Below are 27512 nucleotides of genomic sequence, written 5' to 3' on the forward strand. Positions count from 1 at the left end.
TACTTCGGAACGATGACTCTTGATCTGAGTTTATTTTAATCAAATAATTATTCTCTGTACTAAGAAATATTTCCACGGTTTAATTCTTTCTTCTCAGGGTGGCGCCGCGCATGAGGCTCGCGCCAAGACTATATTCGTCGTCGTTTATTTTAATCAAATAATTATTCTCTGTACTAAGAAATATTTCCACGGTTTAATTCTTTCTTCTCAGGGTGGCGCCGCGCATGAGGCTCGCGCCAAGACTATATTCGTCGTCCAATGTTTTCGTCCGCGATCCGGTGGCGGAATAGCGGTTCGCGTATGCAATCGGATGCTTCGTTTTGTCAGGTTGCACCCATAAGTTCAGCGGAGGGCCGTTAAGTAATCGATATAATTACCGACGGCTTAGGTACACGCGGTGCACGCGAGGTGGATATTAACTCGGCGATAAACTCCGCCGTAGTACGGAAAGCCCGCGGAACTTTACGCGACTTATTGATTTACACAGCTGTCAATTTAGGCGTCCGTTAACGGTCAAACTGGTTTCAGTTTCGCCGGCGTAACCCGAGTTCGTTGATATACGCGTGTCTCGGTGGATATCGATCAGCCGGCCAAGGCATCGGCCGCTTCTGGAATTCAGCTAATAAAATCCAGAGGCCGTAAAGAATCCCGACGTGTCGAGCGACACCTCGAAATTCCCATATCCGAGGCGAGGCTCGTTTAATTCCCCGGATTTCGCAGATCGAGATGACCTGGATGCTGCGAACAATAACACGTACCTAATCCACCGCAAACAGCCACGAATGAATAAAAAATGCATGCGTCTAATTGCAAGCAAACGATGCATCTGATACAAAAAAAAAAAAAAATTGCACAGGACATATCGACTCCATGTTTAATAAGAACGGCGTCGTGGAAACAGTGGCCATGAATTTTATCACACCTTGTACAGGGAGATAGAAAGAAGGAGATTCTCGATATCGGGGGAGTCAGGCTTATCGGCGATTTGACCGCTATCACTCTATTCTTCCAAACGGCCAGATCCGTTTGGTAGAATTGGAGATGGGATGTTACCTATCGCCTTGGTATAACCGGCCGCCCTTCCTTCGGGGTCCTCTCTCCTCCCGTTTCTATGGGGAGAATTTTAAAACCAGAGAAAGAGAGTCGAGCTCCCGGAGGATCGATCCCCGCGTCGGTAATATGGCGCTCCCGGGATCCGCATTCAGCCGGAGTTACCGACAGGGCAGGTTGCCAGTGCTACCAACCTCCGGCAGCTACCAACCCCCTCCCGAAACGACGCTGTCCGTCGAAGGAGGGTGATCGGAAGTTCTCCCCTCCGGTCGGGTGCCACCCGGGCACGCTGCATTTTAACCTTTCCGACACTTCCGAGGGTCAATTTCGGAAAATCCACTCGTTCGGTCCAACTTCGTAGTAGACGTCGTTCGACTTGTTTTCCTCCGCCATATTGCGAGCTGACTCCATGTCGAAAAAAGGAATGGCGGAGCAAGCTGCTCGACTTATCGGCGACCTGGCGCTCCGATGCATTGTTTAGATGATTGCGTCTCAAACAAGATCTCTAAAATATGGAAATATAAAAAAAACTACGGGAAAAGGGGTTATAGATGTAATCAGTAGACTCAAAGTGAAGGACGGGTCTAACTCGCCGACTTCACCCTTGGTCTACCGTGTAAGTTGGATGCGGTAATTAATTCTGCGTTGAGACAATATGTTATTGCGTAAAAGAAATACATTGTTGCGGGAAAAAAAAATATATTGTCGCCTTACCGTCTTAAAAACTTGATGGTAAAAATGTTCGGTTTCGGGGAGAGGGGCGCGCCACGCCTGGCTGGCTTTCCGGTTTAGCCGAGACGCGAACCCTCGCAGCGCTCGTTACCGTTAGCGGAATGGACCAGTCAACCGGGCATGCCTTCCACGGCCTATTTCAATGACCGCCACGCAGATGCCGCTGCAATAACGATCGGGCCGTGGAGGGGAGCGGGTTGCGCGCGCACCCGGCGCGCCACTGGCGCGAGGACCCGGTCGCTCTCCTCTCTCGGCCGTCTTATAATTCCGGATTAAACCTCGCCTAATCCCCGCCAGCTTCGGGTGCACCCGCATGCCGCGATCGGCCGCGCTCGGCCAACTTCGGCCGGGATCGGATCGGCGCACGCACACGCCGCGAATATGCAAAGGGCGCTTATCGCGGCGCGGCGCGCATTCGCGTATCGGCGAGCGGCGTGCTCGCACGCCTCGCGTGACCGCCTCTCCTCTGCACGCTTTTCGGCCATCTTGGGCGCTTAGGTCTATTTGCATAATTCCGAGGAAGAGAGACGGTGGAGAGAGAACCTCGCAGCTCTAGTCCACCGTTAGCCGACTTGGCGATAAACGCTCCCTTTGCTTTCCGATTTATCTCCTAAGATTAGTTTAAGTAACTTTTTACCGGTAGAACCGAGTACGAGAGATAATCGAAGGAAAATTTGGGTAAGTCGAATATCAGGAATTCTCACGTAAAGGGTGGAGTATAGCCATGCATTCGTGAATTTGAACCGGCTTTAAGGAGGTTACGGAGTGATTGATGAAAAAGAAATTGAAAGAGAGGAGAAACGCGGGTATCGCGTGACTGGCCCTCGTGTGCATACTTTTCGGTTACCTTGCAACGGTGAGATCATTTACATAATTCCGAGGCGACTGGTGGCGCCACGGGGCGAGTCGGCATCCTTACTAAGGCCAGTGCTCACTTTGCAGTAATGAAATACCTCGCCGTTCGTTTTTTTTTTCTCCCCGTCATTTTCGCGCAGCGAACGCGTCATTATTCCCGAAAGGAGGAAAAAAGGTACCGGGGATGATTAAAAATTACTGCGCACGGTTGGGATCCGACGCGGATACTTTCACAGTTTACGGCGGAAGGTTCGGCCGAAACGCGATGGAGCTTCCTTTTTCCCGTTTATGGCCGAATCTTGGGGCAGTCATCTCCTTCGCGATGTTTTGATACGAAGGCTCTCGTTTCCAGCGGCACCCGCTGAATTACCGCAACGCTGCTTTAGGTTCTCGTAAAACCACAACCGCGGTCCAATAGCGGCCACCTGTTGGCGCGAGACATTAACCCGTGTACCTCCTTCGTCATAAAGGTAGACAGACGCCAGCCTTGAAATGTCGGCCGACATGCCGGAGTTGTGTGTCGTCGGGTCCGGCCTCGCTCCGAAGACCATGAAGCGTCACTCAGTTCGTGCGAGTCGAGCGGCCATTATTCAAAAGGAGCGATTGGACCTCGGTAAAATAATGTACAATTTATACCGCGTCTACTAATTCCTTAGTCACCGATCAACTTACAATATTTCCATGGAGCGTCGAAAGAATGTTCACGATCGATGGTCGTCGTTGATCACCTGGAGGAAGACATCTCGATTTTTTCAAGATATCCAATATGGCGCGGATAGCAAGCGGGGGAGGATGGTGGGAATTAAAAGGAAAATATTTTCCTGGAGCGTCGAGAGAATCGTCCCGACCGATGATCTTCGATGGTCACCTAGAGGAAGAATTCCCGATTTTTTCAAGACATCCGATATGGCGCGGATAGCAAGAGAGGGAAGATGGTGCAATTTAGAGCGAAGGCCACCATGTGGCGGGTCCTCCAAATATCGAGTTATGGGATGGAAGAAGACGGGCGCCATGCCAGTCTCCCGATATTACTTGCAGGCCTGGAACTGATATTTGATATAAGCTGCACCGAACAACGTAGTCCGTAACTGTTTAGACTGCAAACAATGTCGGCGAAGGCGGAAGATTTACGCCCCGGGAAAGCCGGGCCTCGGGATCCAAATTCCGAAATATCCAATCCCGCCGACCGGCGAAAATATATTAATTTCCCAAAGAGCACAAACTCCGCGGACGTAAAAGGGAAACGGCTGACCCGGGGATTCCATTAATGCAAAAGGCCCCATTTTCCAAACAACCCATGCGGCTCTGTAACCTCGGCCATTACACCGCGGACGCGGGGGCGGACGGTTGTAAGAATGTCTTCCAGACATTGGGTTTTCGCTCTCGTAAAGAGATGCCTTCCTGGCGGAATAACGCCGGAAGTTCCTGCCATTAAATTTAATCAGGCTCTCCATTGATGCCCGCACGGTTGCAGCCCCCCCTTAAAATATATTAATTATTAATCGAAGGAGAAAAAATTCCTCTCGACGTCGAGGTCGCAATCGTCCACATATCGAGTTTCCGCTCTTCTGGAGGGATAACGCTGGATTTTTTTAACCGATGAATATCATCAAGCACTTAATGAATACCGGTATAGTTGCACCGTGGTTACAGGTATACGACGTCCATCTTGATTTCATGAAACCTTATGCCGTTGAAAGCTTTAATTTTAATTATTTACGGCAGGGAGAAAACTCCTTCGAAATATCGAATGCGCAACCACGTAACGGGGGGCATTCGGCCCGGATCGACCTGGAGGAAGGAATGTCTTCCAGACATTGGGTTTTCGTTCTCGTAAAGAGATCCTCCTTCCCTCTCTTCCCCTTCCCGGAATGCACGAAGAAACGACGCCCTCTCCCCGACGCCCGTGGGCGTCCGCCCTTGCGAGACATTGTGGCTAAGATGTTTCACGGATGACACGGGCATCGAGCATCGAACCCCACTCGACTCGGAGTGGATCTTCCACTTCCACGCGTTACGGTCGATTCATTTATTTTTGTCTGACTCGGTTCCGTCCCCTCCGCTTGCCGCCGCGACGCGTCGGGACGGCCGGCTTCGACCGGCGGCTCGCTCGAGCTGCCTACGAAATGCACGCTTACCATCGGTAATCGGTCGACGCCGCGACGCCGGCGTCGCTCGAACGTCGACCTCCACCCGACCGATTCCTGGATTTTCCCTAAGGTTTCTATATAAAGGAACTCTAGGATAAGAGAAGAAAATCAAGGAAATTCCCCGAGAGACCTGAAAAGGGGAAAAAGACTATAGAGACTCGCCATGATAGGTGGTGGGCGGTAGAGGTATATCTCGACCTCCACTTTGGACAATAACGGGAAAAATGGATTTTCTTTTTTTCAAAGGAAACATTCGAATCCGCAACTTGAAATCCGAGATACGTCCTCGAGGTTGGGGGGAAATTCACACTTATCGTCAGGGTCGTCGAACTCGAAGAGCCGCGGTGGATTCTGAAAATAGTTTTACACGTTTTTTGCGATCGAGGGGCCTTTGCATTCGAGGAGCGGGAGCCGCTCCATCATTCGCGGAAAAAATCATTTCTTGGCAATCGGTCGACGCTGCCGAGTGGCCATTTCTTTCCCAGACGAGAATGGCTCCTCGTACGTGGAATGAAATTATTCCCGGTAAAGCGGAGCTGAATTATCCTGAGGGACAATTAATTCTCACGTGCAGACGGGGAGGGGGGGAGGGGGCGACGTACACGGGATGTCCACGAAACGCGAATTTAACGTCACTCGACGTCCAGGAGACGTCGACCTCGATGGGACGCCGCGATTCCGGGGATTATTCATATGACGCGTCTTGCATCTCGGATTTATCGCCTTGGATGCCCTCCCCGCAGACAAAAATTACATATTGATAGGGGAAGATTGTTGACACCGTGGCAGTGATTAACCTTGCGCGATAAGAGACCTATCGGGCAAGGAACGATGGAGTCGAGCCAATGACTGTAAACGTCTGCTGAAACGCGCAATGACCGTACATCTTATCCGGTAATCGTCCCCAACTTGTTATTCCCCATACGTCAATTAATTATTTAAGAACGCCCGCGAACCCTGTCCAGCATATCTCGCGAAAACCGGCGAGTTGCCACTTGGGAATAATATATATAAATTTGTACAATTATTATTCCCATCCCTATCGGACTGCGTTTTCTGGATCGAGTTTCGGCGAGGGAAATTCATCCCTTCGGAAGGAAAGTATCAACGTTGGGTTTCAATTTCCCTCCGAAAGGACCGGCATTTTCCTCGGGGACCGGGATGCATGAATATACGTTCTCAGGGATAAGAGTTTCATGGATATCGTAACACTTGGCTCGCGGACGCCGCGACGTTCTCGGCGCCGCGAGCGTCGACCTCGGCGGCGACCGGGTCCAAAAGTGTCCCTTACGTGGGGAACTTTTTCGACCCTAAGGGCCGACGTCTTCGGATTATGGAATCGGGATGCATCGGGCACGCCTCTGGGGAGGTGAGAGGCCCGACGATGCCGTAGGTGGGCCGGGCGCCGCATTTTTGGTCGGCGTCGATCCCGAGGGAGCGTCGCTAGGGACGCCCTTTCGGCGTTCCAAGGCGGCAGCCATTGCGGCAGTGGCACCTCCTCTTGGTAAGACCTCCCTGTATCGAACGTAATAAATACATAACACTTAAAATGCAAATCCCTGCATTTTACGTTGGCTTATTTACTATCTAAAACATTTTACGTCAGCTTATTTACTATCTAAAAATCAATCCATAAAATTACCGACGAATTTCTTCTAATTTCTAGCAGCGAATTCTCTGCGATATTAATTTCTCACTTACCCTTCAAAATTGGGTATACCCTAAATATTCAATTAACTAAAAACCTAAACTGAAATAAAAATGATCACAACCGGGGAAATGTATTTTTTTTATCATACCAAAGGAATATTCTGTTAATTCAAAGAATTTTACTGGAATAAAATTGAATAAATGCATGGTTTTTTGGGAATTGTCATAACTCACGAGAGCCGAATAATTACACTTTGGATGAAAAATATATTTCTTTGGTTCAGTGAATCCTTTTCTCTTAGGGTGGTAAAATAGTGTCAAAGGGAGACGAGAATTAGTCGATTACCAATTTCCATCTCTCGTATCGAGTTTCACGAAATAAATCGAAGATTAATTCGCATCGTCCCAACAATCGGGAGAGGGAAACAAGATCGAGCTAATCATCCCCTGGCGGGGGTCGTGTACCGACAAGATGTACCCTCCGAGACGCTCTCGAGGGGCGGGTCTCTAATCGCGGTCCAAGGGTGGATTTCGCGGGGAATCCGCCGAGAGGTGCATCTCCTGGGGTTGGTTAGGGGTTTAAAGCGGCGCTCTCTCGGCGAAGCCGCGTTTTACGAGAGCCGAAGGAGCGAGACGTCGCGGCGCGGCGCAGCGCGCGGAGTCGCCGCATTCGTGACAATTTACAAGGCATTACTTTTACGATACGAGGACAAAGTGTTCTTTGTGCGATAAGTGGGGAAACGGACGGACGGACGGACGGACGTTCGGGCGAGTTGGCGGCCAGGCTGCGGTTGGATGGTTCGTTGGTGGGGTTATATACTGCCTCGTAAACCACGATCATTGCTTTATTACGGGCCGCCTGTCATGTACCTACTAATTGTTAGGCGCGAACACATTTATTGGCAGCTTACTCCGCCGAGTGACCACGCCGGTCCTGGGCCAGATATCTTCCCAGGAAGAGGAAACATCCGGTGGGCACGGATCCGCTCCGACGAATTGAAAGATGATTTATGAATGTTGATTAAATGAAGGTGGAATGGGAGGACGGAGCTCCTTCCTTCCTCCTCTGGTCCTGAAAAATGCATTTACGAGGGAGTAAGTAAAGGGCCGGCGACCGGCGACGTGACCGCTGCGGTCGAGTTGCGGGTTAAATTTATTGTTGCGTCCAATCTCTTTACGTCCTTATGTATATGAGGACGTACATGCGCGAGTAAATATAAATACCTGCATATAAATCGAATTTTCCTCCGAGTCATCCCTAGACGTGGAACCAGGAATATTTTCCGGGGGTGAGGGAAATTCTTTCGGCATTATGGCTCACCTGGAAACTAGGGATGCGTCGTCGTAGGTCTCTTTATCGGCACTTAGTGGCAGGTCGGGGTCTGACCGAGGTCCTCTTGGGCATGCCGAGTACACGTGCATTTCCTAGGGTACATAAGATAGGTTCCTCTCGTGCCTCCACTTAGGTGCGCCCCCGAGCGTTCGCTCTCCTTCCGCCCTATCGTAAATATCGTGCGAGCGTGGCCACAATGCACGGAACTCGGTAATTTGTATCTCGAAGCTTGGTCAGTGCCGGTGAAATGCCACGGAGGCACGCCAGGGGCTCTCGGCTAGGAAATTTTCCAAAATCCACGCCGCCCCCTAGTTGCACGCCACGACCGTAAAGATCCACAGACGGAGCCGGAGGCTGCAACGAGAAGAGACACCGCAGGTGCGCTCGAGATAATAAAGTTCAATTTTTTCCCCGGTGGGGTATTCTTTCCCAGCAAAGTCTCATTGAACGCGCAGGGAGAATGCTAAGGAACGGAGGGACCCTATGGGTTTCTCGATGGAGAGGTTTTCTGGGGGGTGGAAGAGCGTTGCGCGTGAATTACCGACTCGCGTGGAAATTGAAGGGCTCCGGACTGCAATGAGCGCTGCACTTTAAATGAGGGAGGAATAACTCATTGCTGCCGAGAGACCTTCAATTACGCGGACGGGGTGTGGTTTCTCACGATCCGGGCATGCCACTTTGCATAATCTGGGTTTGCGATCGTTTTGGTTGGCTCGGCTCTCGAGGTGGAATCATTCCGCGGCCGATTTTTCAATCGCAGCCGGAGATTGCTCCCGGCGTCTCCGAGGTCTTCCCACGTGAATCGGGGGGTCCAGTAACCGTGGAAAAAATGGCGGGGCCTCGTGACCAGGACTTAACGTAAATCCTTCGCGTTAAAGGGAACGCCCTTAAAGGGAAGCGCACCTCCGGAATTCTCGCGGTCCGTGAAAAATCAGAAAAACTTGCGAAAGATCTAAACGAAACCAATTGCTTGGGGGTTGAAATTATCCGAAATCAGCGCAAATGGCGGCGACCCGGTTGCCCGCACAGCTCGTTAACCTCGCCTCGAAATTTCCAGGGGTGGATTTCGCAGGGGGCGCGAAAATTGCGAGGCTTCCATTCGCCGGTGGAAATGGCGCCCGGCAAAGGCGACGACAATTGGATAGCGTTTCCGTGCGGAAAATGTTTTTCCCGGCCGGGCGGTAAATGTATTTCCGGCCGGGCGGGAGTGCCGGGAAATCCTCGAATGCGACGCCCGGCGTCGCTCGGGGCACACCCCACGTACCATTTTCGTATTTGGCGTAGGATCACGTTTGGATAAAATGGCGGCACGAATTCCCTGCTGACGCCGACGTTCCCCCAAGCCCGGCTCGGACTCGGCGTTACTCTCCTCGGTCACGTATGCCCCAGGGGGTGCGCCAAAGCATGCCACGGGACGTAAGTATGGACCTCCGGTTCCCGAGGGAGAGGCTGACCATCGGCCGTTGTCATATCTCCTGCGGAACGGAATACTGAAAATAGATGGCCCGGATAATTTCGATAATAACGCGCGCCGCCGGCCTGGGATAGCTTTACGACCGCTCCCGAGACCTGGGATTATTCGAAACGATTTCGCCCCGAAATCCCGATTCCGTGAAAGAACCCGAAAAACCTCCTCCGACGTCGCTCCCCGACGACGCGTTACCGAGGGAACTTATCGAACCTCCCGTGGAAGCGGATAAAAAATTCTAATCACACCTCATTAGCGATTACACGTATCCTAACCTCGAATTGACTCGGCTCGAGCAGGTCTTACCGATCGGGCATTGAAATTTCCTCGGCTCGTAAACCGCCGCTCCTGTAAAACAGCTCGTAAAGCGAAACTTCTCAGAGGCCTCCGTCTGATGACCGGCCTGATGATAATTCCGAAAACAGCCGATAAAGGACCCGGCCCTGATTGTCGCGTATTTAGGGGAGCACTCGCGCACGACGCGTATGTTCGTACAAGCTTTGTGAACGTGGAGTCGCTTACATTGAATTATTCATCGCGTTATCGCGGACCATTTTACGAGGCTCGGATCGTCGCTCGCTCTCGGCTCGCCAGCGGCATCTCGTGCCCTTGGCTTTATTAAACGATAAATCTTCTAATTAACGGAAGCGTAATGCGTCGCGTCTCGACGACGATTTACTTTGTAGCGAGCGGGACGCCATCGCGGTATTGGCTTTTCTTGGACGGCTCCTCGCCGTTCGGGGGGAACCGAGGCGATTATGATTTACGAGACGTCCTCAACCCGCGGTTACGTTCTTCGCACACTGTCGTTGCCGTCGACTTTATGCTCTCTCCCACTTTGCGATGCGTTATGCCGCGGACTCCCTTCCGATTATCGGCCCCCTCCCTGATACGATGAGACAGAAAACATGCGTAAAAAAAAAATCTCATCGAACCAGAGAAATATTTCTTCGAACGATACCAGAGAAATATTTCTTCGAACGATACCAAAGAAATATTCTCTGTTAACCCCAGGAATTAGACTCAAGCCAACCCGAATAAATGGGATGCTACGACTCCTCGGAATTACGACGATTTATTTATTTCAGTTTATCTTAGGGAAATAATTATTCTTTGAATTGATAAAATAGTTCCTCGGCTCAATGAACATTTTTTCTCAGTGTAGATATATTACTAATTATCAGAAATTTATAATTTGGGATAATTTTGATTCCGGAGATTCTTTGAAATTTGAAGTGGTAAATTGTTACGGGGAGAAGCGAAGTGAATTATTATCTTATTGTGTCATTTGGCAATTTCTGGTGGAACAGGGTACTATTGTCACGGAGTTTGTTAGCTGTTTTTACGAGCAATTCCTTGGTGCGTTGATCGCGACTCGTTGAGATTTCCCCACCATCTTGGTTTCGCGAATCGAGGTCTACATCTGCCGGCGATCGAATTTAATTAAAGCACTTTTTCGATCCGATAAGAAATCGATCCCGCCGCGGAGAACAGCCATGGCGGCGAGACGCCAACGACGAGGAACGCGGTCGCCATTATCGATCGGCCTCACAATTACTATTCCCGTGAGTACTTTAATCGTCGAGAAGTCCCGAGGCTTAGAGAGATAGAGAGTATTTATTTAACGCTCTAATGGGATAGAAAATCGCGACAGCGAACGACTGGACATACCAGGGATTCCTTCCAACACTGTAAAAAAAGTAAAAGAAGAACTACAACAAAATGGGGAAAAATCCCGCAAATCTGCATAATTTGTTAAAACTGGTTTGCCACTTAGCGTCTCATGCCGACGATAAGATGTTGATATAGAAATAGGTTAATATAAAAATCGGCGTCGAAAAAGGTCTCGCAAGGAACAAGGGCATTACACTTGTGTATACCTTAATTTCTTGGCTTTTTTTTTTAAGGCTATACAAAAATCCTTTTTTCTTTCTGGGGTGCGATTAACCTCGAAAAGTGGAGCAGACTCGAGGAGAGAAACGACTGCGCGTCGAGTTTCGATAAGGCGGGTCGTTCGTCGGTATCGATCACGATCCAATTCCAGCCTAGGCGAGATCGGGCAGGCTCTGCGAATCGTCCTATCGAGGCCCTCTTATCAGCATCCAACTCCGCGACCGATCGGAGGGCTCCTTGACACCTTTTCCGAGGAGGCTGACGAATGTCGTCGATCCGATAGGCCGGGACCGTAGAGTTCGTAAAATCGACGGGTCCAGCCACGTCCTCTCCGAGGAGCGGACCAACACAGACTCCGATGTTAATGGTCGGCTCTTGCATATTTAATATACACCCTGGACTCTTTCACAATGGACACTTTCGGCGGTTTATTTGCCATGTGACTGGGCACGCCGCGACGTGGTGGGGCGATTTTAAGGGGAAAAAGAAGTGCCGGCTTTCGTGTCCGATAAGCGGCGTATAAACCTCCATAACTGGCGTATCCGATGGCAATAAAGCTACCTTGTGAGCAAGAATAGGTATGAGGACGTATAAGAGGTGCAACTTCGCTACCGACCGATGCAGTGCATACGCCGACCGGATACCGCGGCTACTTCCGACTCCACTGGGATAATCACTTCTGTATTCCGGAATTCTGGTCGAACTGCACACACCGTGGGGAATCTCTATCTTCGATCGAACACCGATTGACATTAGGAAGATGCACTGTACGGCGGTGACTTCTTGCGCGAATCTTCTGCACAGGTAATTTTCGATTAGAAGTGAATTCAGGATTTTCGGTCCACTTAAATCCGCCACGCGGTTAAAATCCTGCGGAATTTTGAATTTAAATCTCGTACAAAATTAAAATCCTCCGTAACTTAGAATTTCGTTTGATATAAATTTGATAGAAAATTGAGCGACGTGGGAAATTTTTGGAATTGGCTCTTTCACCGAGAGAGGGAAGAATTTTTTCGAGGCTTCGAGATCTCGCGGCGTGGACGACGACTGCAGGATTTTTCTGCATCCCTCAGGAGGAGAGCTCCGCGTCCAGGAGAGAATCGGCGACCTAACGGTACCAGGAGGACCTCCGACAGGTCGCCAAAGGGATGGTTTCTTATGCACCTCCCCTGCGCGGTGCCTTTACAAGGGGCGGGTTCCGCGGGTTTTTTTGCTCCACTTTCTCCGATTTCTGGAAGGAAACCGCCAGACTTTCCCCGGGGAGAAAGTAAAAGCTTAGTCTTAGGTCTACCCCTGAGTCGGTGGGACTCCCTTTCAAGGAACCCTTACGGTACTTTTATGCGGTCTGGGGAATGCACGGAGGGTTGGCGGCGATTTCAGAAAAGGGACCGCAGTGAGCTCTCATCGCGAGGAAAAAAAAATTCTCAAAAAATGTCTAACCGACTTCCATCCATTTCTGCACTCATGCAAATGGCCCTATCGAGTCGCTCGCGAAATAAGTCCGATTCCCAGGTAATTGCATCAATTTCCGCGCCGCGTTAAGGCAGGATTACCGGAAACGCGAAACTCGAGAGCCTCGACTTTTTCCTCTTTCGGGGTATCAGCCATCCGGCTACGGAGACGTCTATCTATCTCGTTCGTCGCATGAGATGGCTTCCTGTATCGTGTATGATCCGCGGTCCATGCGCGAGGGCCGGATCCCGGCTCATCTCTGCGGAGATGAAACGAGCCGAATCCGAGCGAAAGGAGCGCGCGGTGCATCCGCAGAAAATCCGCAAACGCCCCCGTACCCTCGTTCGCGGCTTCATTTCTCGCGGATTCGTTCCTGGGCCCTCTCATCCGATGTTCCGGGGATAAACTTGGAATATCCCGGGACGTGGGAGAACACCTCGGTACCATGTACACATAGGTACCCGCGTACATGGCCCCCTCGCGTCCTCCTGGGCGCCTTCTGGAGTACCTTCCTCACCCCCCAGTAATTTTCATTTCTCCCGGAATAATTTCCAAAGCCGTAAAAGATTCATCTCCAAAGGGTATCGCGGGAGTATGGGGCTCCTCGGGCGGAATTACCAAAAGTACGGAGGATAGGGCCCGGCCCGATAAGGGCGCACGTTTTTGGGAGTCGACCCGCGTTATCGCGCCCCGATGCCCCCCGGCTTCATTCTTCTCCCTCTTTCGAAAGATCTCCCAAAAGTAAGCCATCAGTTTTACCGCGTGCGAGATGCAGTCAGCCCTAAAGTGGAATACCCACTTCCGGTACTCTGGTGCTTTAAGGTATCGCATTCCTCGCGATCGATAAGACCTCCGCCCGGTGACGAGTCGATGGCGCAAGTCGCGTGCACCGAGTGCATAGGGTGCACCTCGCGACCACTCCCACTGTTTAATTTCCCCCCGTTCATTATTTAGCACCATAGACGCAATGTGCGTCTCGAAGGAAATCCCGAAGCTAATGGAATTTCCGGCTGCAATTTTCCCCCCCGTTATTAAAATCAAGGAATAAAAACATGAAATTATATATGTAAATTTGATAAAAATTGGTACATTCGCGGGGGGTTATTTTCGGTGTTTCCATATCGCTCCCAGTTTCCCGTAGCCACGATTCCCGGAGATTTTCTGCTTACTATGGCGCGGCTCATTTTTGCGGCGTTTTAACCGGCGAGAGGAGAGGAGAAAATAAAAAGGAGAGGAAATGCCCCCCCGGCGTAGTTTCGCACGGCGGCTCGGCACATTTTCGCGTGCGCGATAATGTCGGCCCGGGGGAGATAACGCTTAGCGCGTCTACTCGGCCGCTCGGTAAATGCAGATGCGTCCGTGCCCCGGGGTGCATTCCGCGCAGTAATATAATATGCGCAGGGGAAATTCAGGAGGATAGGTCGCCGGTGGCTCCTGTTATTCCGAAGGCCGGGGGTGCATCCCGATGCATTATGCACGCGGCTGCAAGGCCGAGCGAATAAAGCCTCCGAGCGCGCGTTCTCATTGCACCCTATCTCGATGCACCCGGCGACGCTTATCTCCGCGCGGTGGACGCATTGAAATTCAAGGCGCATAGGCGAGCCGGCATATCGAAGTCTTATTCGATGAGGACGAGGGGGCGAATAAGTCGAGCTCCAGGGGGGAGGGGCGAATTCCGATGGAAACGGAAGGTGCACAGTGGCGCACACTCGACTCCTCCGTGGTAAATTGACTTCGTTCTATTTTTTTTCCCCCTCTCGTCCGTACGTGACTGCATTGAAGAATCGCGATGCAGGTGGCCAGGAGCGAGATCCGATTCTATGACAAAAAATGCAGTTTCTTTGTTCGAGAGAGTATTAATTCAAGGAAGGCTCGTCTCGACGATAGTTGATGAATATTCATATAAATTCGGGGCGTCTGGAATATTTGAAAAATATGAAATATGAAAAATTAAAAAATTAGGGAGAGAGAGGGGGGGACTAAAAATCGATGCCACGGTTCTGGGTCGACGGGCCATGGCCGCCATGGGTGTGCCGAGGGTTCCTTGCGCTTTTCGCCCCCTCCGTGCATTCTTCCCTAGGGTGAGTGCCCAGGTGCAGGGGCGGGTGCAATCGGGGCGTCCCGATCGTTCCAGGGGCGGGGGCTGGGTTCGCTTCGACCCTAAACACCGAAAGCCCATCTCCCCTTCCTGGGACCGTCGAGACGCGTCGCCGACCTAAGTGCATGGCCGACGAAACCGCGACTCGTGGGTGCACGTAGCTGCATACGTCGACTCGGGCCTGCATGCACGAGCGACCCGCGGTGCACACGTTGCATCGCCGCTTCCGAAAGTGCAACTCCACGGTAATGCGTGCACGTAGGCGAACGCTTATTCCACGTCGGGAGGAAGTTCTTGCGGAGAACTTACGGCTAACTTGCGGAGAACTTGCGGAGAAAGTTCTCTCGCAAGTGCCCTCTCTGCAGTATGCACGGGAAGACGAGAAATGCATCCCCCTTATGAACACCCCTCGTTCCTACAAGTGACACGTGATATTGAATTTGAATCATCAGTAAAATTCCAATAGCTTAAGTCTAGATTCATGAAACATAACCTATACGATATCTAGAGGAGGACCTTATTGCTCCGTGTATATCATTTCTGAGATGAAACCCATGCTGTTTGTATTTATCTTTGAGGTCCAGGGCGAGAGGGGCCATTTTCGTATGATTTCTTGTGGATCTCGCGAGGGGCCATGTTCCGATTAATCTCCAGGAAGTACTGCGGAGCGCGTGCGCGTCCTTGGCGAGCGGTCGAGAAAAGTCGCCACGTGGGCGATCTGTACAGGCGCGTGGTCGATCGGTCGTTTCGACCGACCCTTATCGAGAAAATTAACGGCCCGACACAGTCACTGGCACTCGTATCGGCACGCACTCCAATTTTCCTTTGTGCCGGACACCTACGACTCGGCCCGCCGCCCCTTGTTCCGTTTTTCTCGGCTCGACCAGCTGATTGCGGGCGGCCATTATCGCTCGCTACGAATTAAAATCGCCCCGCTCGTAATCGAGGCAATCACCGACGCCCAGATAGCGAGGAAAGCAAAGGCTTGTCCTCGCTCGGAATCGCTGCAATCGCCGATCTCTCACATATTTTTACGTGTTTCTATTTCTTGCAGACGCGGACTGGGAGGCACCACTAATGGCGGCCCGGCGTTGCATGGGTGAGTCGAAAATCCCTAATTTATAACAGAAACTGTTTAATTCCGTAACGGCGCGTCGTAGCCGGGGAACGAAGCGTGTTTTACCTTATATCTTCTTCTTGGGTTCGGCGTAGATGGGACCCGTGAGGTATAAATTCTGTCCCGCCGCCATGTTCGGTGAAAGTGGAGCCTCCGGAAGTTGCGGCCCACAGGTGGAATGCCCATCTCCGTGTGTTCGGCCCGTCCTTGGCGGAGTGTGGAAAGACTTCTAAAGTACCGTTTAGTCGTAATGGGAGTTGGTCGAGTGTTGATGTCCGCGGAATACGAAGCTTCGGTGGAGAAGTACGTGGAGATGGCGAGTATAGAGGAGGGGTTGAACTTACCTCCTCACGTGGGGCGTCCCTGGTTTGTGGAAATCCGAAGAGGCGCGTAGAATGCGAATGATCGGGCCTTTCGGATATCTCGTGACACCCTGGGGCCCAAGAAGCGATAACGTCACATTTTCGCCATTCTTGGGTCACGGCCTCGAAGAGGGCTTCCTCTTCTTCCGCTTCCCATTGCCTGTAGATATTTATTCATACCGTTATTCAGGGTTGACCCATATTCCCGAAAGTGCCTCGAAGCGTCTTTTATCATCGTACACCTGATTCCGCTAAGATACCTCCCGAATATGACGGCTCGGCCTCGGAATCCATAAAACGCTGACGTACGAGGTCGTAAAACGGAATTACGCGCCCCCTGTAACAGGGGGCGTTTTTCGCCCGTCGAAATTCCGCGCGACGCGAAAAACCTGGACAATCTGGCCGTCTGTGCCGATTCAATGCCGGACGGGATAAACATAAAACATGACGGTGGCAAGGCGAGGAGCCGAGTCGGATAATATTACGAAGAAACGTCCCTTCCACACTAAGCAGGATCCGCCGACCTCCACCATGGCGGCCCCTCCGCCCACTGCCATTACTTCCACCACCCCTTTCCTCCCCCTTTGGGAAATTGATATACGTTCCTTCCGCGTCCCAATATGGAGTAAACAATGCTTAGTCCCCGAATATTCTCCAGGCTCTTTCCCCCTTTTTGGCTGGTTTACATTTCGGTAATCTCGAGAAAAACCTAATATCGCTAGTTTCCACGGCGCGGATTACGTCTTGCAGCTTGCGCGCAAAAAGTGGGGTTAGAATCGTTCCCGGTTATTACGTGTATTAGTGGCGCGCGTACCATTGAAAGTTTCCCCGGTGGGTACAAAGAGAACCGCCATTGCGGCCTTTCAACGAGCACGCGTGCCATTACTCCACCAGGCCTTTCTTGCCGCACCGGAAAATTGATATATGCTCCTTCCCGTACGTTTCAACGTGTAATAAGCAATAAACAATCCTCCATGTCGAACCCCCCTCCTGGGAATTTTCATCACGAGACTTCGGCAAGCCCTGTCGAAATGTAATATCACCGTTTATCATCAAGGGGGGGGGCCAAGATTTCCGCCGCGATAATTTCAAGTGAACTTTCCTCCCGCCACCCCACGTGCTTTCCTCCGTACGACCAGACTTCCGGTGATCCATAATATTCCCGGAATCCCAGAGGGCAGATTTCGGCGCCAGAAATATTCCTGGACCCGGTACCGCGGATTTCTTTATTTTCCGCCGTTCGGGGATTTATTTGGAAACCGGCCGAAAAACACCTCCCGGAACCCGACGACTCGGATCGGCGAAACGAGATCTCGGAATTCTGGCCGCTTTGAAGCAGCCGGCTCTAATTATTTGTACAGGGACGAAATGGCGCCTCGAGATTGTCACTCGCCGCGTTCTAGAGAGACCCCATGGGAGATCGCTCTCCTTATTAATAATATATTAACGTAAATACCCCGGTAACGGCCGTAAAAATCCCCGGGTAGATTTAACGTCCTCGGGAAATATGGGGGAATAATTTCAAGCCTCGAGAAAGCACCCGGAGATCAAGTGGTACCGCCCGGAATAGTCGCCGCGTAAACGCGTCGGCACGTCACGGGCGGAAAAGTGCAGGCTAAGTGCATCGGCAAGGCGGGTGCAAATAGGGGCCTGTAACGCGTTCGTAGGTACATAGGGAGGCCGTCCAGGGCGGAGCCGTGCTCGTAGTTACCCGTAAACGGCGGCGCTTGAGTAGCAGCAAGTTAGCTCGAGAGTAGCTCGTCGGGAGGTTCCGCGACTCGGCTCCGTCGTAGACGCCTATCTGGAGCTTATTCAGCCGCCATGGCCCGACCACCCCCGGGACAGATTACGGTATAAATTGTAGATATCTTCCAGAGGTCCTTTGTTAAGCCCTAGTGCCCTATGAAGTCCAATACTCGAAGGAGCTTTCCAAAAGGACATCGATCAGCGAAGTCAGAGCTTCGATCTCGATCGCGATCTCAAATCGATCCCGAAGGAAGAGAGGATGAATATTCCTGGACCCGTAGATGGAAGCCGAGGGGCATGAGACTTTGTTGCCGAGTCCAGGAACGCGAGAAACGGCTACCGAGGATCGAGCACCTCGTTAAGGCGTGGAGGGGCACGAACACCCCATCTCCTCCTCCGACGTCATCTCCTATCCCGAGATAAGTCCGGAGATCGGCAGAAACTGCGAGTCGCGGCCTCGAGAAACGTGGATTCGTTTTTCCGAGTCACATAGGGGTACCCTTTGAGGCATGGAGACGACGTCTGGGGGGTTATGTCAACCCGGACCCACCCCTAACCCGGTAGGGTGGCCGAGGCATGGATCTCCAATCCCATCAGCGGGCAGAGTCCGAGCGGACGACCTGGATATTGGTCATTCCAGGAGGACGAGATTACTTTCCCTCCCAGGTTTCCCGAAATTATCGCGACTTCCTCCGGACCCGTCTGGGTGTTGCCCTGTACAAGGGTATCCACCATCCCCGGCCACGTGTCGGAGGACTATCCAGGAAAACTTGAAGATTCCCAACTTCCTGAAAATGACGCGTCCCCGATTTCTCCCAGGAGTCCTTCGCGCGGGGTCTAATCTCCTTCCTGGTTTTTCTGTTTCCCGGAGCGAGCGCTTATCAGGGGCGATTTGCACCTATCCAGCTCCACCTGACCCTTCACCCGGGGTGCTTATCCCTTATCCCGGGAGGAAGTCGCTCCACCTGGGACTCTCCTCCATCGGGCGTCTCTCGGGGTATCCGGGAAATCTTGGGAAAGTTCCGCGACAGCGGCGGTGCACTTAGGAGCCGGGCGAGTCGAAATTGTATTGGCGGGAGTGAGAGGGTGCGAGTGGCCGGAGCGCGGGAGGGAGAGAGAGGTCGGCGGGCCCGCATCCGTGGCGTACCCTCCCGTATACCTACACACCCATACGCGTGCAAACACGTGTACACCGAGAGAGACGGTCCCCCCTGCCCCCCGGGAACGAGGGCCAGCAGTAACGTTGGTATGCCGTGCATGCCGGTACAGAGGGGCTCCGCATCGATCGAGCGGCTCCGGCGGAAAGCCTTGCTCCGATTGGCCGCCCCTCCCCGCGCGGCCGTCATCGTCTCGGCGTGTCTTCGTCTCTTCGCCGAAACTCCCCCCTTCGGGGGGAAGGAGAGGGCCCGAAGAGCGCGGTACTCGAGGAGAGCGGCAGGCCGGGGTCACGGGAGAGAGAGACGGAGGTACCTTTGGGATCCAAGTGCGAGAGAGAGGCTCGACCCAGGTAGACCGGAGGGAGAGAGAAAAAGGCAGACGAGGAAAAAGACGAAGGGCGAGGGCGGCGCAGCAGGGACGGAGATGGAGATCGCGCGGAACGGGTGCGGGGAGGGGAAGGGCCGCGAGATTGGGGCTGGGGGGAGGGGGAGGCTGCCTGAGAGAAAATGGAAAATCGGTGGACGTCCTTGTTCCGCGGGTCTGAGGTGGGTCGATGGGTAGAACCACCTACGGAAAGATGGAGAGAAATGCCGTTTAACCCTCCCCCCGACCCACCCCCCGGAGAGGACTGCTCTCTCCCACCTTCTTTCTTATTATACCTATTATCAGAATTATACGACCCCGGCTTTACGGAAAACGAGCGCGAGAGAGGGGGCAGACGGGGGGGGCGCGAGCCACTGAATAAGGCACGCCAATGAATTAACCGGTTAAACGCTCGGAGGGAGGGGAGCTCTTCTCTCTTTGCCTTCTTCTTCTCCTTCTTCTTCTTCTTCTAAAAGATCCCTCGACACTCGCCTTCGCGACGTTAAAAAGTATATATTATATTCCGGGTAATGTGCCGCATGTGTGTGCGGTAATTGGGAATGCGGTGCGCGGGTCGCGGCACCTTTGTTCGCTCTGTGGATCGGCGCGGCGAGTTGCAGAGTTGCAGTTGCAGTTGCAGCGCTGCAGTTGCCGCGATGCTTGGATGGGCGCCGAGACGGGGCGCGGGGTGGGACGGGGCGACTGGTACCAAGCCGGGTACCAAGGGTACCGAGCGCAAGCAAATTCTAGGAGCGGGGTTACAAATGTCCCCGCCGACTCGGATGTCATGCCCGGTAATTAGATAACCGCTCTTTTTGTTTGATTTTTTTTTAGAACGGGGGAAAAAGTGGCACACAAGGCCGATCATCCTGGAACACCGGGCGCAATGTGGCGCGTCGATGCGTTCCACGGTTGGTCTTCTTTGCTGAGGGTTTTAGAATATTTTTTTGCTGATAGCTCTTTAAGAGAAATTCCACAGTGGATCGTTTTATAGATCTCCGGTCACCTGGGAAGATTTTCTGTATTTGGATTGATTGGTTTCCTTTTTCTTTTTTTTTTTTTTATGGGTGCCGAGAAGGGCACCTCTTTTGTCGGCGGCAAGAGAAGCTCTATCCTCGTGACGCAATTCGCGAATTAGCCGGCGCCGTCGATCTGCCTCCAGCTCAGGTAATGCTCGGCAATAAAGACGGAAGGCAACGTTTACCGTAGAGGCGTACGCGCGGGCTAATTACCGAGGGGGAGAAAGAGAGGAGAGAGGGACGTCCTGTGAGCTACGCGGCCGGTAGGTCGCTCGTAATGGCGCCTTCGATGATTAGCAGCTGTCATTGGTGCAGCTTGTAATTACCGCGAAATAATTCAAGCCGGGGCCCGTACGCGGACGGTACGCCGCGTTACGGCCGCCTCGTTACATCGGCTTGCGCGTCCGCCGGGAGACCTTGCCTGGAGACCGGGAGACCGAGATCTCTTTAGAGGCGAATAATTATACTCGCCGCTTGCGAGGAATGTCAGGTGTCGGTCCAGCCAATCGCCGCTTTCCGATCGGCCGGTAAAGGCCTTAAGGTGAGGCCTCCCGTAACGTCGCGATATTATGCCCATTATTTTATTTTTACCATTATTATTAATCCCTCCGTCCGAAGATCGAGGCCCATTTTGTCGGTGCATCCGCAGGGACCGATCGCGTTCCCGAGATGAAACCTGAGGACGGGTAATAATTTCCGGAGATGAAAAGAGAAATTTCTAAGGATGCCCAGAAATTCGGAGAAGTTAACGGAGATTAAATGGGATGGGAGAGAAATGTATAAAGATGAAACTTTCGGGAATTAACCGAAGCCGTGGTAAATCCACCGTGACATAATCTCTCGATCGACGGAGGTCGCCCCGGAGGGAATCGTCCCCTGGGACGCGGGAAGGTGTCTCTTCCTTTTATTTTTCACAAAATTCAGTCCTCCTTTATTTGGAGTCGCCGTCGAAAACGGCTTAAGCTCGTTCCGAGCCGCACACGAGGACCGCCCCGCGGGAAGACCGAGCCGAGCCCACGTTCCCGGTGATTTTTTGCTTTGCCTTTTGGTAGCAGCTGCGCGACTGCCACCAACTTTATATTCCGGGGATATTCTGCAACAAAGCCATCCCCGTGTCCCCCGCCGGATGACACGGCGAGGTCCTGCCGGAGAATATCCCCGCGGAGAAAGTCGTATAGGTGGAGGCCGCTGCGACCCGTGGACGAGGATCCGTTTACTTGGGAATGAACGCCGTGACGTATGGTGGTACCGCCGGTAATTGCGGCAATTCTTGTCGGGCTAATCGCGAGATTTACTGTACTGCCCTGCAAACGGTACACCCACGTGCCGTGCCCTGTAACGCACTGCCGGATTTAAGAAAAATCTTTCCCTCCCGTTTCTTTCTTTTTTCTTTCTTCTCCTTGGTACATCCAGGAAGAGACGCCTCGAAAACGTCGACGTCGAGGATCTTTATGCCGAGAATCTTATCGAGCAGTCGGTGCTGGTGGAGTTTATCGATCTGCCGCGACGTTTTTGGCCGGGTCGCGTCATTTTACGGTTTTTTTAAAGAACGCAGGTGGGCCGGGCGTGCATCTCCACACTTGATTTCGTTTGGCTCCACTTCCTGGTCTTTGTGTCCCCGAATTGCGGGGCCTGGAGATTGCGCCTTGAATTACGTGCCTTCGGATTTCGGCGAATATACATGGGCAGGGAACTCGTCGCAACTGATTTCAATATCACCCCCCAACGCTTATTATTACCCTGCCTGGATTTTCAAATCTTCTTGAAATTAAAATTCCTCTATTAGCTGTAATTTAATATCCTACGTGGAGGAGGGTGGTACTGAGGATTTTCGAGATTCGGACTTAACCCTAAAACATATGCGTTATAAAAAAATATTTCTTCGCTTTTTATCATTCCATCTAGTATTAGTTGCAGCTGCTTCCGTAAGTATATGGCGAAGTGCCGATCCTCGGGGATATTGAATTTTTTTTATTTATTTATCTATTGATTTATGGTGGGATGAAATTTAGTAACGATGGCAGAATCGTTTTTCCGGTTAAACAACTCAAGTATTAAATAACTTAGTATTAATGTTGCAGGAAATAATATCCGTCATGTATTTTAAATTCGGGTGGAATATTCCCCTAGGTGCATTTTCTATGGAGACAGGCTCGCGAAGGCCGGCGAAGGGGTCGAGGCAGTCGGTGTACGTGGCGCCATCTCTCGGGCGGCGTCGCAGGCAATTTCCAGGAGAAGTCGCGCCGGAGGGGCGGCTCGAGAGGGGTTGAAATTAGGGTGCCAGGGTTGGGGCGAGACTCGTCCACCGGTCGAGAGCCACCCCCACGTCGAACCAGAGGTCGTCGGCGAGGAGTATCGATTTCTGGCGCACGTTACACGAGTCTGCCCTCGCCCCCCCCGTGAAATCAACGCCCGGGCATTTCATTTTCCACCGCCGGGAGTTTCTCGGCGAACTTCTCCACTATCTCCGGGGCAAGATCTTTCTCGGCCGAGTACGGCACCGCCAGTGAACTTATTCTACCGATATGCGCGCGATAAGTCGCGAGAAAGTAATCCAATCTATGTCCATGTTAATGCCGACATAAATCACGACATACATAATTTTAATTTAGATATTCCAGAGTGTCGCGAATAGTGGAACCGATACTCTGTAAATTCGATACGAGAGAACCTTTAATTTTTTCAATAAAATTCCCTGTATATAAAATCATTGCAAAAAAAACATTACGGCAATGAGCCTCTTATCGGGGTTATTTTGAGAATTGATATGCAAACCATGGAAATGTCAATTGAATTTGGTACTTGCAAAATTTTCAGCCGAGAATGTTTACCACTGGCTGCATTGTAAAAGTTAATGTTAGGAAATCTTCTTTTTAGCGCGTTTAATCCTTGGATTCGTCTCAGGCGCAATTCGATTAGACTTCGCGGCCGCTTCAACCGCGTATGTGGAATTATTACGAAATCTCATCAGAGAACTCCCTAAAGTCCTCTTCCTCTATCGCCTAATTTGGCGCCCTCTAATTGGTCGCCGGAAGTTCCAACGGAAGCCGAGATAAGCGCGGATGCGGCGCCTGCATCGTGTAAGAGGGACTCAGCTAGAGGGTTACGGGTCTCGCTCGAAGATGGCGCCACGAGTTAGTCGCTCCCTCCCCGAGTTCCCCCGTAGGAGAATACTTAGAAAAGACGAGTCATGGATTCTTCTAGAGGTACGCGGATGAATTGCCAACCGACGCCCAGCGTGTTTTTTCCGATTTGCATTCACCTCGTTCTAGGTTAGTAGGAGTAAACAATGCCTCTTACAAGACTCAAACCTGCCGCACATCCAGACTTTCAGGGTTCAAGTTCGATGCCCAAAATGGCCGCGTTCAAGTACAAGCCCCAATTTCACGTAATCCAGACATGGGACAAACAACACGAACATTATATTATTCAAAATCAGGCCAGATATTAACGAACCTTCGCAATCGGTCCTCGTAAGGAATATATCTTCGTTAAATATTACCAGTAAATTCGAACAGTAACCTAATCTTGCATTTTCACCGTAGATTATGAACGGGGAGAATAGTACACCTCGAAAATATTGCAATGAATTCTTCTTTACCGGTTTTGGGTTTTTCCGTGCCATTTTACCCCAGAGTAATCCTACCCGGAAAAAGGCTTGGCAGGAGACTTGGAATTTTCTAGAAGGCTCCTTTCCTAAGTCCCTCAATTGACTCTTAATAATCCCGTTAACGATTCAGGTACCTGCCATAATTCCTCGGAAACGAAAGGGTGTAAAAAGTGACCCGTCCCAAAAGTCAAGCAGCCCTTCAGCTGCGGCAGGTAAACGTCCAATAAAAACCTTCGGAGGATTTTCAGGATGCTTCTGTATGGATCCTTACCACTAGGTATATATGTATTATATTCCCATATATAAAGCATTCAATATTTCCACGCTAATCTCCACACTTCGCGTGCCGTAGGGGAGGCAAGGCGCGCGCAATTCGCGGGGGATAAGCATTCCATGGAGGCACTTTGAAACACGTTAGAGGCAATAACTTTCCACGTCGTCTGGTGCTCCACACCGAAATACATCCATTACGGCTCGCAAACCGGCCGTAACCTCCGAGTTCGAATCCTTTCCGCGTAGCGTCGTCTCCGGGACGTCAACGCGTGAAATATGCGCGCACCTTCGACACGACGAGAGGAAATAGACACCGTCAGATCGGCCGTAAACCGCGACATCGATCACCGGCAAGTAGATAAATTTCACTGGAGATTTTTCTCCCACACGTTCTGTCCTCCCATAAGAAAATATCGCTTCGAATATGCCCTCGAAGAAGCGAGATTTTGCGAGGAATAGTCTCCGAGGACGCAGGGTATTGCGTTGATTTTTCTCCATCCTTTCCTCTCTCTTTTCTAACCGAGGCAGTCTCTCGGAAGCGAGGTCCCAGATGCTGGGAGCGTTACGCCTTATTACTTGAAACAGTCTAAAGGAAAAATGTTCATTCGAGGAAATAATCCTCGCAGCTGCGCCCACGCATCAGTTATGCGCGGCGCGCTCTCGCGAGCTGGCTCTGCCCGAGACTTCGGGTTCGAAACATAAAGCGGCAGCCAACTTTCCGTGAGAGTTCCTCGGGAGCTCCTCTCTCGAATATAAGAGGAGAGAGCCAACTCCGGCCTTAGGGAAGGGGCGGAGAGGGCGTGCGTGCGAGGCGAGGAGGAGCCATCATCGCGTTCGCCAGACTCGCCAGAAGGGCACGCCATTTGCATTCTTAATCCCGTTATTTTGGAATTCAGACGAAGGAGATTCCCCCTCGACGGTTCCCGGAGAAAACGCCGAAAGCAGGATTTTCCAAGGACCCTGCCAAGGCACGGCTGGTTCCCACCCTCAGGACCAAGTATGATGGATGGATCCCTGTACGAAACCCTGGTACAGACTCTCGATTTATAAACGACGCGTCCGTTCATTTTCCAGAAGTGCACGGGGACATTTTTCTCCGGTATATTTTCCAGTAAAATGTAAAACAGGGCGGCGGTCCACGACCAGTGGCCAGTCCGTCCTGCTCCTCTATCGTCTTTCCAGGCAAGACGCGTACGGAGGTAAATTGTTTGCGGTTTATCAAGGTCCCCTGCGAGTGCTCGGCCGGTCTCGAACGATGCGTTTGGATGCAGACCGAGTTCGGAGCATTCCGGGGGGTAACGTCTTCCCTCCCCGAGCCTTATCGTCTCCCGTGGGAAATGTATGGCCGCTGCTCGGGAACGACGTTTGACGAAGGTACACACAGAGCTCGTGGACACCGAGCACCCGGGTTGGATGCCACCGGGAACTCGAGATGTCCACGGTCGCTTCGTGGTCGCTCGGCGCCCTCCACTTTGGAATTCCACTCGGTTACCTCGAAATACAGGAACCGAGGGGAGCTCCCCGAAAATCCCCGAAATGTCGCGACAAAGCTCGAGGGTAACAACCCGCCGTCCAAAATAGCGGGATTAGGGATACGAGATGCAACTAGGTTACGTTTACCCGGCAGTCTTGGTTACTTGGCGACGAAGAAGCGACGTACGAAATGCGCCTTGGCAACGGCGACGATACCGACGCCTAGGTGCCTCTGATGTGACGTTAAGTCAACGTTAATAACGACGTTTCTAGTGTGTCCATGTTAACACCTCGACGTGTCGCGCTTTTAATGACGTCTTCTCTCGGAAGCCACCTCTCTCCACCTCGGAGATAGGAACATAAAAAATACCAGCTGCACTGTACAATTAATCGCGAGGTTCCTCGAGGTTCCCTGTACTAAGAGTGGCTCGACTTTTTACAGGAATTATCCGGATCCCGGAGATCCGCACATTTCCGGCGAGACGAGCGACCTTTCGCGGGGCTGCCGACCAAGGTCCATAAATTGGATTCAAATTGGATCGACTCCCCGACAGCGAGACCCGAACGGTCCCTCAGGATAATTTACATTTTTCCTGGGAATATGCGAATGAAAAGTTCCCCGGTCGAACCAATCTGCCGAATGAGGACGAGCCACCCCCGGCCAAGGGTGGGTGCCAAGTCGCATCCCTTGCCGAGTCTGGAGGAGACCTCGAGGAGACGTCAATGAGACGTCGTCCCTGCACACCTCCCGCGAGGGGGAGGGTGGGTCGCACCCCCCACGGCCCCGCGGAACCTTTCAGGATCGCCCCCCACCTCCCCAGGGCACTGGGGGGGTGACCTATCCTCTCTCTTTTCCGCGAGATACGTTTTCCCGAGGCGGCGGAGAGAAAAGCGGGAGCGCATAAGCGAAAAACGAAATACACGGGAAAGATTTTCCGCGTCGTTCCTCGAAATTGAACTTTTGTTGTTCCGCCCTATTGAACCGCCCTCGCCCCCCTCGGGCGCCCACCTTGCCCGGGTCCTCCTTCGTTCTTTCTCTTTTTCCTTTTATTTCGTCTCTTGCCGCCCTCTACCCCCGAGCAGATCGAATCCCCGGCGATTCGCCCTTCGCGTACCCTACACATCGACTTCGCACACGCCCACGTCCTCGTACGACGAGGATTCCCCGGTCTTCGCAGTTTAGAGATTGCAGGGCCAGCGGATATGCGATGAAGCACCGAGATAGGACCCGGGAGTTATGGTAACGCAGTCCGTCTCGAGGAAGTTGCGATTCCTGGCGACGAGGATGCTCCGTGTGATTATTAGAATCCGGCTTTCGTCGGGGTGGAGAATTTGAATTTCTATCGGGATCTCGGCACGTGTATAGGAATCCGAGGAAACTCGGATTTAGGGTGTCGCGGTCCTCCTGTATATTTAGAAGTCGTTTATTCTAAGGGGGCGGAATTAACGACGTCCATGACGGGGCTGAGTACTTTTCCCGATGGATTTGTGCAATGGTCACGCGACTTATGGGCATCGGGGAGCTGCCAAGAGATCCAGTATCCGTTACAAGGGAAAACAAAGTTGCGCTCGGGATGGCAGCTCTATATTTAACAGTCCCTCGTCTTGGAAATCGGGATTTCGGGGACCCCAGAATACACGGTGTTCCTGTCCGCGCAGAGTCGTCGCATTTACGGCAGATTTGCACGATCTTGGACGTGGACCGACGAG

The 27512-nt window shown here is 51.9% G+C and overlaps 1 protein-coding gene across 1 annotated transcript in view; it reads left to right on the top strand.

Moving 5' to 3' along the window:
- Positions 1-27512, top strand: part of LOC105697507 — a 198259-nt gene that overhangs the window by 25771 nt on the left and 144976 nt on the right. The window contains exon 2 of the mRNA XM_012420866.1: positions 15736-15780. Within this exon, the coding sequence (XP_012276289.1) occupies positions 15736-15780 (45 nt within the window). The remainder of the gene's footprint in view (positions 1-15735; positions 15781-27512) is intronic.

This window comes from Orussus abietinus, unplaced genomic scaffold, assembly GCF_000612105.2.
Source record: "Orussus abietinus isolate OABI.00-Male unplaced genomic scaffold, Oabi_2.0 scaffold25, whole genome shotgun sequence".
Classification (NCBI taxonomy): Eukaryota; Metazoa; Arthropoda; class Insecta; order Hymenoptera; family Orussidae; genus Orussus; species Orussus abietinus.